Source organism: Meles meles, chromosome 12 (genome assembly GCF_922984935.1).
Source record: "Meles meles chromosome 12, mMelMel3.1 paternal haplotype, whole genome shotgun sequence".
Lineage (NCBI taxonomy): Eukaryota > Metazoa > Chordata > Mammalia > Carnivora > Mustelidae > Meles > Meles meles.
The window spans coordinates 5,874,540-5,888,405 of NC_060077.1; the positions used below are offsets into that span (position 1 = coordinate 5,874,540).

Below are 13,866 nucleotides of genomic sequence, written 5' to 3' on the forward strand. Positions count from 1 at the left end.
AACATATAATGTATTATTAGCTCCAGGGGTACAGGTCTGTGAATTGCCAGGTTTACACATTTCACAGCACTCACCATATAATATAGTACATACCCTCCCCAATGTCCATAACCCAACCACCCTCTCCCTACTCCCCTCTCCCCAGCAACCCTCAGTTTGTTTTATGAGATTAAGAGTCTCTTATAGTTTTTCTCCCTCCTGATCCCATCTTGTTTCATTTGGCCCAGAATTTTTAAAGATTTCTTATGATTTACCACATTTCTTTATCAAAAATAAAAAGACAAAACAGCCAGTAGAAAAATGGGCAAATAATATAATCAGCAAGTTTATTGAAAAAGAAACCTAAATGGACACCAAACATTCAAAGATACTCAGTCTTGTTAGAAATAAGGGAAATGCAAATTCAAACCTCATCACACCGGGGCACGTTGGGTGGCTCAGTGGGTTAACCATACAACTCTTGATCTCAGCGTCATGAGTTCAAGCCCTGTTTTGGGTTCCATGCTGGGCATGGAGCCACTTTAAAAAGCAGAACAAACAAAAAACCTTTTCACATTTATCAGACTAGCAAAAGTTCTTAAGTCTGAGGATAATAAATAGATGTTGGGAAACTACGAAGGAAACAGGAACTCATTCACTACTGGTAGAAATGTAAATTGCTGTAACAACTTCAGATTGTAAATCGGCAACATCTAGTAAAGTGGCTGAGTAGTCTCAGTGACCCACAACTTCACTTCTCAGTGTTTTCCTTAAATAAATATTTATGGATGTACACCAGACGTGTGTACAAGAATGCAACCTTCTGTCAAAGCTAGAGAAGGTTGAAACAACCAGAATTCTTACCCAAGGAGGAATGGATAAATAAATTACAGAATACTGTATCACAGTTAAGGATGAACCGAATCTACATGTACCATCACGGACATATCTCAAAAATCATCACATTGATGCAGAAAAAGCATTTGACAAAATACAGCATCCTTTCTTAATAAAAACCTTCAACAAAGTAGGGGGTATCATAAAGACCATATATGGAAGACCCATAGCTAATATCACTCTCAGTGGGGAAAAAACAGAGGCTTTCCCCTATAGCAGGAATAAGACAGGGATGTCTACTCTCACCACTCTCACGCTCATAGTACTAGAAATCTTAGCCTCCGCAGTCAGACAACAAAAAGAAATAAAAGGCATCCAAATCAGCAAGGAAGAAGTCAAACTTTCACTATTTGCAAATGACATGGTACTCTGTAGAAAACCTGAAAGACTCCACCAAAAAATTGCTAGAACTAATTCATGAATTAAGCAAAGTTTCAGTATATAAAATCACTGTGCAAAAATCTGTTGCGTTTTTATACACCAGTAATGAAGCACCAGAGAAAGAAATCAAGGCATTAATCCCATTTGAAGTTTTAACCAAACAGTAAGATACCTAGGAAAAAACCTAACTAAAGAGGTAAAAGATCTGTACTCTGAAAATTAGAGAACACTTGTGAAAGAAATTGAAGAGGACACAAAGAAATGTAAAAGCATTCCATGCTCATGGATTAGAACAAACATTGTTAAATGTCTATATTACCGAGGGGCACCCGGGTGGTTCAGTCTGTTAAGCGTCTGCCTTCAGCTCAGGTCCCAGAGTCCTGGAATGGAGCCCCACATCTGGCTCCCTGCTCAGCAGGAACACTGCTTCTCCCTCTCCCACTCCCCCTTCTTGTGTTCTCTCTCTTGCTGTGTCTCTCTGTTAAATAAATAAAATCTTTTTTTTTTAAATGACTGTATTACCCAAAGCTATCTATGCATTTAATGCAATCCCTATCAAAAGAATACCAGCATTCTTTGAAGAGCTAGAACAAACAATCCTAAGATGTGTATGGGACCACAAAAGACCCCAAATAACCAAAGCAGTCCTAAAAAAGAAAAAAATGGAGGCATTACAATTCCAGATTTCAAGCTCTGTTACAAACCTGTAGTCATCAAGACAGTACAGTACTGGTACAAGAATAGACACACAGATCAATTGAACAGAATAGAGAATCCAGAAGTGCACCCACAACTATATGGTCAGCTAATTTTCAAGAAGGCAGGCCAGACTCTCCCGTGGAAAAAAAAGACGGTCTCTTCAACAAATGGTGTTGTGAAAACTGGACGACACGCCAAAGAAACTGGACCGCTATCTTCTACCACACACAAAAATAATTTCAAAATGGATGAAAGACCTATCTTTGAGACCGGAAACTATCAAAATCCTAGAGGAGAACACAGACAGAAGCCTCTTTGACCTCAGCTATAGCAACTTCTTACTAGACATGTTGCCAGAAGCAAGGGAAACAAAAACAGAAGTGAACTCTTGGGCTCCATCAAGATAAAAACTTCTCCAGAGTGAAGGAAACAATCAACAAAACTAAAAGGGAGCCTACAGAATGGGAGAAGGTATTTGCAAACGACATATCAGAGGGGAGAAGATATTTGCAAACAACATATCAGACAAAGGGTTAGTATCCAAAATCTATAAAGAGCTTATCAAACTCAACACCCAAAGAATAAAAAATCCAATCAAGAAATGGGCAGAAGACATGAACAGACATTTTTTCCAAAGAGGATGTCCAGATGGCCAACAGACCCATAGGAGATGCTCGACATCACTCATCATCAGGGAAATACAAATCAAAACCACAATAAGACACCACCTTACACTGTCAGAATGACTAAAATTAACACAAGAAACAACAGGTATTGGTGAGGCCATGGATAAGGGGAACGCTTTTGCATTGTTTGTGGGAATGCAAACTGGTACAGCCACTCTGGAGTATAGTATGGAGGTTCCTCAAAAAGTTAAAAATAGAACTAACTACCCTATGACACAGCAATCGCCGTAGTAGGCATTTACCCAAAGGATACGAACAGATTCGAAGGGGTACATGCACCTCAGTGTTTATAGCAGCATTATCAACAGTAACCAAATTATGGAGAGGGCCCAACAGTCCACTGACTAAATGAATGGGTGGGTAAAGAAGATGTGGTATAGATACAATGGAATGTTACTCAGCCATCAAAAAGAAGGAAATCTTGCCATTTGCAATGATGAGGTTGGAGCTAGAGTATATTATGCTAAGTGAAATAAGTCAGAGAAAGACAAATACCATATGATCTCAATCATGTGGAATTTAAGAAAGAAAACAGATGAACATATGGGAGGGGGAGTGTGCAGAAAAAAAGGAGGGAGGGAAATAAACCATAAGAGACTCTTTTTTTAAACATTACTTGGCTCAGTCGGTTAAGCCACTGCCTTCGGCTCAGGTCATGATCCCAGGGTCCTGGGATCGAGTGCCGCATTGGGCTCCTTGCTTGGCAGGAACCCTGCTTCTCTCTCTGCCTCTGCCTGCTTGTGCGCTTGTGCTCACTCACTCTCTCTCTCTCTCTGACAAATAAATAAATAAAAATCTTTAAAAAAAAATTACTTTTATTAACATATAATATATTATTTGCCCCAGGGGTACAGGTGTGTGATTCATCAGGCTTGCACAATTCAAGCACTCACCATAGCACATACCCTCCCTGATGTCCATCACCCAGCCACCCTATCCCTGCCCCCCACCCCCCAGAAGTTTGTTTTGTGAGATAAGAGTCTCATGGTTTACATAAGGGTTGATGGATGGAGGTGCAGCAGGGGATGGGATAGATGGATGAAGAGGTTTAAGGAGGGCACTTTTTGTGATGAGCACTGGGTGTTCTATGTAAGTGATGAATCACTGAATTCTACTTCAGAAACTAATATTGCACTCTATGTTAACTAACTTAACAATAAATTTAAACTTAAATTTTAAAAAATCTAGCATTGAATATTTAACGAACAAAGAAATTTGCAAAAGTTATAGGTACAGTATGATACTAATTATGAAAGTTTTATAAACTTCTTTATATTGTTTGTGTGTATGTTAGTATATACTAACATATATACAGAATATTATTTATACAGAAATATTTTTATAAATACAGAATACAGAATATACAGAAATATTTTTTAAAACATAAGAACATAGATGTAAAAGATGTAATTTCAAAATAGAACATTCTCTGGAGAGAGGAAGAAGAATAAAGTTATATCTACTATATTACTTTTTTTGGAAGAAAAAGGTTCTGAAAAAAAAAAGACAAAATACTGATTAAATGAAAAGTATAATCTGCACATTTTTATGTATGAGATATTTAAGAATTTTAATTTTTTAAGAGGTTGTTTATTTACTTTGAGAGGGAGAAAGGGGCGAAGGGAAAGGAAGAGGCAGAGGATTTCAAACAGACACCGCTCCCAGCATGGAGCCCATCTGGGGCTCGATCCCACGACCCTGATATCATGCCCCAGCTGAAACCAAGAGTCAGATGTTTAACCAACTGAGCCACCCAGGCACCCTGAAGAATTTAACTTAAGTTTGAAGAAAAAAAAAAAAAAAAAGACTTTTTAAAACAAATAAATAAATGTACATTCCTGCAGTAAAAACAAAAAACCTGCCCTCTGCCTAACATAGAGTTAGCAATTTGGAATAAATTTTAAAATTAGACACCCTGGATGTGAATTTTGGCTTTACCAACATTAGCTGGCATTTGTTTGTGCGCCCCAAATGGCTGCACTTACACCAGCAGGGCATCCACCTAGTCTAGCATGTGAATGACACCTTTTGGAGTTGTAGAACACGTTCATCCTGAATGTGAGTTTGGACAACTTTCTCACCTTCCTTGAACCTTAGTTTTCTCACCTAAGTAAAAATAACAATTACATATATCCTAAATATGGTCACTTCAATAAGATAACATACGTAAAGTGTTTAACATATGCCTAGCACAGAACAAAGGCTCAATAACAGCCAATTGCATTTGTATATAGGATTATTCCTATTTTTGTCATTTATATTCTAAAATGAACCAAAATTATAAACTGATGCCCTAGCAGCAACTCACCTGTTATAAAAATTTAAGAGGATTTACTACCTAAGTTGAACTTTACAGCTCATCAGTGTCCACCCATTGTTTTAACAAGTTTTTTCTTACCATAATCTTTCTGACATGGATTCTACCCTTTCCAGCCTTCTTAAATAGAGTAGACAACAGGTACCTTTTTATGATGATTCAAGATCACCATCACATCACTTTTTGTACTGTATAGATGCAGTAATCACTGAAGTTTCAAACAGTATTTCACACTGGGTGAAAGAGGTACTTATCCCAGGAAATACTTTTAGAACTTCCTCTCTTGAGAGAGGCCCTGGTATATGCTTAATTGCTGATTTTATTTTTTATTAAAATATGTATGAAAATACGGTCTCTGTTTCAGCCTTGGATTGCCTTCAATGATTTAGTGAGTTAAAAAACAAAGTATCCATCTCCTGAATTGTCTTACCCTCCAAAATGGCTATTCCTGCAAATTGACAGATGATACCATTGAATTATGCTTACAAACATAGACTGTGTGGTCAGACAAACTTAAGTTCTAATTCTAGCTCTGCCATTTCTTAGTTGTATGACTTCCATCAAATTATTTGAACCCTCTATGAAACTTACATAATAAGAACCCCTACCCTAGGGGTATCTGGGTGGCTCAGTCAGTTACTTTGGCTCAGGCATGATCCCAGGGTCCTGGGATCCATCCAGCTCCCTGTCAGTCTCCCTGCTCAGCTGGGGGCCTGCTTCTCCCTCTCCCTCTGTCCATGCCCCCACCCCCACCCCTGGCTTGTGCTTGTGTGCTCTCTCTCTTTCTCTCTCTCTCACTATCGCTATCTCTGTCTTTATCGCGGGTAAATAAGTATAATCTTCAAAAAAAAAAAGAGAGAGAGAAGAAGAACCTCTATCCTACCTTACTGGATTGTCTGGATTACATGAAAATATAGATTTAAAGTTCTTATTATTATAATCCCCACATAGTATACTCAATAAATGTACTCAATAAACAAACATTAATAACATAGTCCTGATATGTATCATATTTCATCCAAAATTTTAATTTACATTTTAACATCTCTTTCAACAGGGAGGTTGAATAATGCAACAGCATTTTATAATTTTAATTATAATTGGCAGCATTTTCTCCAAGTTACACATAAAATTGTGGTGCATCTTAATAGTAGTACATTTTACAGTCACTGGCATCTTAGATTCACAGAAAGATGGTAGTACGTGCTCAGTTAATATTCATTAAGTAAAATTGTTACCAAAGACATTTAACTTATCAAGAATTATTCAAAATGCATTGTGTTGCTAATGCAACAGACCCTACAAGTATCTTTTTGACAGCTTTTCTCTTTATCTCTATCTCTGTAGCATTAATCTTGTAAATGAACGTATTAAAGAAGGGCAGTTTTTCACAAGAAAAAAGAGTAACTGGCTGCATATAAAACCCTAAGCAATGATTTTTCTAAGTTTTCTATATATTTGATATACTTTAAATTGTACTTTTAATGTTGAAATTACCTTGAAAGTTGTGGATAGTGTTGTCCCCTTTCCTTACGACATTTCTTCTACAATACTGTGTATTTTTTTAAAGGCTCCCTAATCTGTAATTTAAATTGCTAAGGTAACATCGCAAAAGAAGATGATAATGTTACTGGCGCTGTCGTTCTTTTCTGGATCAAGCTCTATAGTTCCTAAGTGGTAAAGCTTGTTCCACACATTATCTTTTGCTAAATTAATTTTCCACTGAGAGAACTAGTTAAATGCATCAACCCTCAGAAATCTTTGGACACTGAAATTGTCCAGTCAGCAAATATTTTATTTTTCAGAGTATTTCAAGAGAAGTGAATGTCGTGTTCATTTGTTTAACCTATAGACACTTAGTTCACCTGCAAAGGTCATGATAGAAGCTGGCAAATGGTCCATTAGCATTGTCAGGGAATTTATTGTACACAGAAATAAACTCTCCAGTGGGGAAAAATATCACAAACACATAAAAACACAAATGTTATCTTGTAGGTTTTTTTTGCCTGGGGTTTTCATCTCCCACATTAGCCACTCATTGTTGATAATAGATGAATGTGTGATGGTTGTTGGGGACAGGCAGGCATATTTACTCTTCTTAAAGCTGCTGATGATTTTTTTAAGTTTATTTATCTATTTAAGTTTATTTATTTTTTTAGTAATCACCACACCCAATTTGGGGCTTGAACTCACCACCCCAAGATCAAGAGTCACACGCTCTACTGACCAAGCCAGCCAGTCACCGCCCCCTCCACTCTTTTTTCAAAAATAGCAGTACAATCTATCACAAAATGCACAGGATTGTTGAAGAGGCACTGAGACCTAGTGAAAAGAACCCATTTCTTGGATTCTTACAAGATGGGTTGAAATCCCAATTTAGCCACTTACCATGTACTTAGTTTCATTATTTAGGCTAACTGAATCTCAGTTTCTTTAGCTGGGAAGTAATGCTTAGAATAATAAGACTCTTCTTGCTGAGCTAGTCTCAGAATCCTGAATGACAGGTAGCACATGGTGAGTGCCTGACCCGCGGAAGGAATTCAGTACATGGTACTAATTACTGTTACCGATAATGATTATGGTTTTCAACTGCATTCGTTCATAAGAAATCATTTGCCACAAAAACTTGGTCATTGTCTTTAAATAGAAATCATTATTTTTTTCCTTTTAGTTAATTCAGTTTTTTATGCTCCCACCCTTTTCATTTCTTTTTTTTTTTTTAAAGATTTTATTTATTTGACAGAGAGAGATCACAAGTAGGCAGAGAGGCAGGCAGAGAGAGAGAGGAGGAAGCAGGCTCCCTGCTGAGTAGAGAGCCCGACCACCCTTTTCATTTCTTTTGAGAAAATCTGAATTACGTATTGCAAGGTGGCCTCAAAAGAACTCCTAGTTCCTATTTTGCTGCTCCTGTGGAAGATTGTATGCAGACCACTGTGTTCTACAGTAAGAGTTGACAAACTTTTTGTGAAGGACCAGATAATAAGTGTTTTGGGCTTTGCAGGCCATATAATCTCTGTCATAACTACTCAGTTCTGCCGTTATAGCATGAAAACCACCATAGATAGTGTTAATAAATAAACGTGGCTGTAATTCAATAAAACCTTACAAAGACACACTTCTCGATGAATTTGGCCCACAGACCATAGTTTCCCAGTCCTTGCTCTATGGTATGCTGGCTAAGCAACGAGTGCCGCCACCATAGCTCAGGATTTATGTGGCTGAGGCCATCTGATACTAATATTTAGCAAATGCTTCTCAGGCCATAGAGCCGTGTGCCGTTTAGAACACCTTCAGTTCCGTGCTTCTCTCCTGCAGCTGTTCTACCGTCCTGTGGCTGGTTGTCATCCTCTTCACAGCAGTGTTGGCTCCTTCGAGCCTCACCATTCCTGCTTCGAATCCGAGCTCCTGCCTTTCTTGTCACTACTGAATGGGGTCTTGCTGTTGCTTTTTGTTCATTCATCCTTTTTCCAAATTTCTATTCTCTTTTTTTCTTTAGTCCCCCTTCCTGGCTGCTTCTCTAGTACAATTCAGTGTTCTTCTGAGCAGCTTGAATTTTATACCTTTGGCCAATAAGTGAGAGGGTTCCTATCCTTCTGGCAGGAAATGAAGCCATCACATAGAATCTGATGAGAGCCCCAAGACTTAGTCACTCCTCAGTCATTTTTGTGACTCCTTGCTGCACTAGATTGTTTGTTGACAGAGTTTCCTCTTTGCTTTATCTGCCTTGCCTTTATTTATTTTATTGTTATTTTGGGACCACCAAACATGCATACCAGGTGCTACGCTCACCAGTGGGAATGCAAAGATGAACAAAATAGGCATTGTCCTTGCCCTCATGAAGTTTAGCAAAGAGGACACACATTATGTAAAGAATTTTACAAATAATTAACTAAGAGAATCACCATATGCATGGTTGTAGAAAGGAAAAACATAATTTGCAGTGACAAAATCTAATAGGACCTAGTCTGAGAAGGCTTCCCTAAGGAAGTGCTTATAAGCATATAGTAAGCATTAAATAAGTATTTATGAACTGAATGTAAAAATGTGATTATATTTAAGATGAAACCTGAAAGGTTGGCAAGAATTAACCAGATAAAGTTTAGGGAATGAATGTGGAAGGGAAGTCCAGACAGTGGAAGCAGTTACGTGTGAAAGGCTCTGAAGTTGTTTCTCTCAGTGAAGCAAAAGATGACTTGAGAGGAGTGGGGAAGCATTGCTTCTCAGAATGAAATAATAGAGGTCTCCAGGGTCACGTTAATAAAGGCAGATAGGCTATGTGTTTAAGGAGCTGGACTCTATTCTAAGAATAATGGGAAACCATCGATGGTGACATGGTGAGTTCCTAGTTCCATGTGGCTTCAAATACTTGGAGTTGTCAGAAGGCCAAGCTCTAGAAACTCTCCAGAGTGTACCTCCTGAAAAAGATAAATAAATAAATAAACCTGAACCTAAACCTGAACTCCTCTACATTTGAAACAGATATAAATCCGTTTGTCCACACAACTCTAAAATTTCCACTTGTGAGCAGTCCATGCCCTTATAATACTGGTAGCTATGTCATGAGTATATAGTATTCTTTTGAGAGGCTAATAAAAAATACTTATAGAATGGTGTACTATGCATTTTAAAAGTATCAGAGAACATTTAGTCAAGACTGTAAGCGGCCCCTCCAGAGCATCATGCATGAATAGCCATAGTCGTCTTCTGCCGGGGTACTGCCAGTGACTTAAAGTTCACTACTCTTAAAATTGTTCATTCCAAGTTTGGGGCAGTTTTTCTTTTGTTTCCTCACCCTGGCTTTTCATAGGTTCATCCTTCTGAGAGTCAAAATGTCTTTTGTGTTCCTTCACAGAGTAAGCCAAATTCACCATTTTAAAAGTGCTTGAAAACCAAGATGCTTGATAAAGCCTGAGAATTTTAGATTACAAGGTGGGACTGGGTAAAGAATCCATTAAGATAAGCGTGGTAGGAGGAGACAGTGATTTTTCTTCCAGGGCATAGTAATCAGTAAATAATCTAAAACTAACTGCACTCAGAACTAAACCTTGGTTTGTTTGTTTTTTCCCTCTTTGGTCAACAAATCAAGCACTTAATATGTGAATAACACCTTATTATATATTGCTTGAGGAATAAAAGCGTAAGAAGAGTACTAGTGTTGTAAGATCTTACTCATAGAGCTAATGATTTCTTTTGAGAGAAAAGATTTTATGTTTATGTAAGTGCAATAGGAGAGTACATGCCAAATAAGCAGTATACTAAAATAGAGCTGCAGAAATTCCAAAAAACAGATCAGGATGGGCTGAGATGGAATAAATCTATTAAAAAATACGTAATTTCACTGAGTTTCTCTTTAGGCTGGACCAAGCTTGATTGTGATTTTAACACCCCCCCCCCCCCCACCTTCCTCCCCTTTTCCCTCTGCCACCACCTGTCCCATTTATTTGGCCTGGATGAGACTTCAGACAGTGTTTACTGAATTGAATTATTTTATCTTCCTTGCTGTGTTAGTCATGTTGAAGATGTTCCATTCTATAATAATTTTTCTCATTCTACTTTTCTGTGCCTTATGGATTTTTTTCAATGAATACATATGTTTACATTAAAACACATACACACAAAGATGTTCCTACCTATTATAGGAACACAAGCAAAGACCAGCATTTGAAGATAGGTGAGAGAAAAATAAATTTTTCTTTTGAATCTTCTGAAATGGGTCTGTTCGGAGCTTTGCCAGTATACATTAGGATGATGAGCAGCTTCTTCTGAATGGCTGTCCTGGGCTGACCTCAGAGATTAAAATAAGTGGAGTATGTGGCATGAGGACAGTAACGAGCCATTGATACAGCAGTGAAGCTTTGCTCACAGAGCCTTATTTCTCTGTCTGCCTGATTTCTTTAAAGAACTGCTTTATTGTGTTTCTTGTCCTTCAGCGGAACGGAAGCCCCCCCTTTTCAACATGAACGCAATGAGTGCCTTATACCACATTGCCCAGAACGACTCCCCAACGCTACAGTCTAATGAATGGTAAGACTCTGCTCTCATTTTACATCTCTCAGGGAATCACCACATGTATTCGGCACTTTCACTGAATCACATTTTAAATAACTGACCTAGAAACCATACATTCCTTCACCGTATGTTACAGTAACTGACAGTGGTGCTTTATAGACGTGAATCGGCTGTGCACACACACACATTTTTATTTCTTTCCACCCTCACTGTCACTTGTACTGTGTTCTTACTGTGTGTGCCGGAACTGAAATTCTACAAGGAGCATGCCTTGCTGTCTTCCTAATAAGTCTCATCTCTTAAATCCTGACAGTCTTGTATTGATCATCTCAGCTCTTACCACTTCTTGGCAGAGATGTAGTACCTTCTCTGATGTCATTATTTTTCCAGTTGTCATATCTTTTATTATATTATATTTAAGTATGTTGACACAGAATATACACTGTCTATTCAGAATTGTATCATTCCTTACAGAAAATTATAACATTTTGATACCTGTTTGGGCCACAAGAGTTATAGAAGAAGGGAAGTTTTAAGCAAGAGTGGACAACTTCCTTCCTCCTCCCAAGAAAAGGAAGTTTTTTCATCCAGAAACCACATTCCTAAGGCTCTTCCCTTATGCTTCAAATTTTACTACCTGATTGGAGGGGTGGTGGGTGATGGAGAAGTTACCAACCAGCCGTGAAGAATATAGTCTTGAGACTTATCAGAGCTGTTATCTTTCTTTGCAAAGAAAAATATGTGTAAAACTATTATATATATATATATATACATATATATATATATATAATACTTTTTATTTTTTGACATAAATTATGATTTGACCTTACTTATATGTTAAGGTATATTTATGTGTTGACTTACTTGAAACTCTCCACATTCGTTATCCAGATAATTAATTTTTAGATACCATAAACTTGAAAATGGCCCACTTCTCCTAATATTTCATATATTTTATTAAAGATCTCTTAAAATGTAAATCTTTCCCTTGAATGAGAGTGTTTTAAGTACGCAGTGTATTCCACAGACCCTGATTTTATTTTCTTTCCATGTATTTGCACATACAGGACAGACTCCTTTCGGAGATTTGTTGATTACTGCTTGCAGAAAATACCTCAGGAAAGGCCAACGTCAGCGGAGCTACTAAGGGTAATTTTTCAAATTTATATTTGAGGAGGGGGATTTAAAGGCGTGTTGTAGCGGAGTAGAGTAAATCATTCCTGTGGCAGCTCATCATGACAAACTGGATTAGAACGTGCTGCCTTGTCATTTACCCAGAGATAATAGCTAAGCATAGAAATAGCAAGATTATCACAGTGGATGGTGCTATATATTCCATGTGGACAGTTTTTTCCTCCATATTTTCCATCTTCTCTTTTTTCCCCCCTCCCTCTTTCTGCCTATGACGACAAGTATTTCTCTTTGCTCTGGTCATCATTGTGATGTTCCTATGACTAATATCTGCACGAACTTCAACACAGTGCTTCCAGGACAGTCTGCCAGTGGTTCACATGCCAACTCGGGGATTTTCAGTTAGGTTGTTGCCAAACCGTCAAGCAGTGAAGATGTACAATAAGTATACAAAGAGTACACTTACATCACATTACATCATACATGTTGGTGACAAGAGTATCACATTAACTCCATTCATTTGACTTAAATATCGCATTTTGGGGCATCTCTTCATGTAATATTTTACTATAAACTTATAGATAGGTTCCATTAATATCAGTCAAGTGTGTGGAGACCTTTATGATATAAATGTCTTTTATTTGGCATAAACTACTCCAGATTTATTTAACCTCTTTCTGTATACATATATGTTTTTTAACCCTTTTTTTGTTGGTTGGTTTTAAGAAAAGCTCAGAAAGATTATATTGACTAAATTTGAAAGCTTAAGACTGTCAGCTGCCTTTATAATTGAAGAGCACCTTATCTAGGTTACAAATTCTTGGTTTACATTTTCTTTTTCTGAGAACTTTGTAAACATTATTCTATTTTCTGGCTTTAAGTGTTCCTGAAGAGGTAGGTCTGAAGCCAGAGAGTTTTTCCACAGAAAATTAAGTTTTTTCTTCTTGTAAATAGCAGCTCACAGGAATATGGTGGCCGAAGCAACAAGGCAAAGGACCCTGTGTAATTCCCTTTGGTGTAGGGCCATCATGTGTTCTAGACATGAACTCTACTCTGTATGCCTCCGTCACAACTCCAGATTTCTGTAAGGAAAAATGACAACCAGAACAAAGCACCAGATAACCCAAGATAAAGTAATATCTTTATTACTTTGAAGTAATAAAGTAGGTGAAAGTAGGTGAAAAAGTTTTTAAATTGGGGGATGGGGTATAAAGCACTACCATAAAGGGGAAGAGATAATTTGGGGCTATATTAAAATTAAGGGGGAAAAGCACCTCAAAGAAGAAGATAATACAAGGATCCAAAGATGAGTTTTAGGACCCAGACACCAAAAGGGTATAAAAAAACAAGCAGGCAGAGGTAAGAAAAGAAATGGAAGAGAAAAATTAAAACACAAAATCACAAACAACAAACTGATATAATGAACCAACCCATGTAGGTATCCAGTGAGAGGAAGTTGTGAGGAAATAAAGCAAAGTGAAATGCAAGAGGAGAAATTGTAGAGGGGATCATGAGGAAGATGACACATGTGGAAGACAGGAAATCTATTATACAGCAGCCTGTCACTTCCAAAGAGCGAAGCAAAACACGTCTAGCAGAAGATATTGAAAGATATACCTGAAGAAAACTTCATTGGAAATAAATGGACCTTTATTTGACTTGATTTAGTCTTAATTTGATTTGGGGGGCTAGATGACATGAGCCCACCATTTACTCAGCAATTATTTACTGATTATCTACTGCGTGTCAAGCACTGTTCCAAGCACT

The 13,866-nt window shown here is 37.6% G+C and overlaps 1 protein-coding gene across 3 annotated transcripts in view; it reads left to right on the forward strand.

Moving 5' to 3' along the window:
* TAOK3 (TAO kinase 3) overlaps positions 1-13,866 on the forward strand; it is a 185,630-nt gene that overhangs the window by 117,850 nt on the left and 53,914 nt on the right. For all 3 annotated transcript variants that reach the window (XM_046024808.1, XM_046024810.1, XM_046024809.1), the window contains exons 10-11: positions 10,890-10,983; positions 12,036-12,117. In XM_046024808.1, the coding sequence (XP_045880764.1) occupies positions 10,890-10,983; positions 12,036-12,117 (176 nt within the window). The remainder of the gene's footprint in view (positions 1-10,889; positions 10,984-12,035; positions 12,118-13,866) is intronic.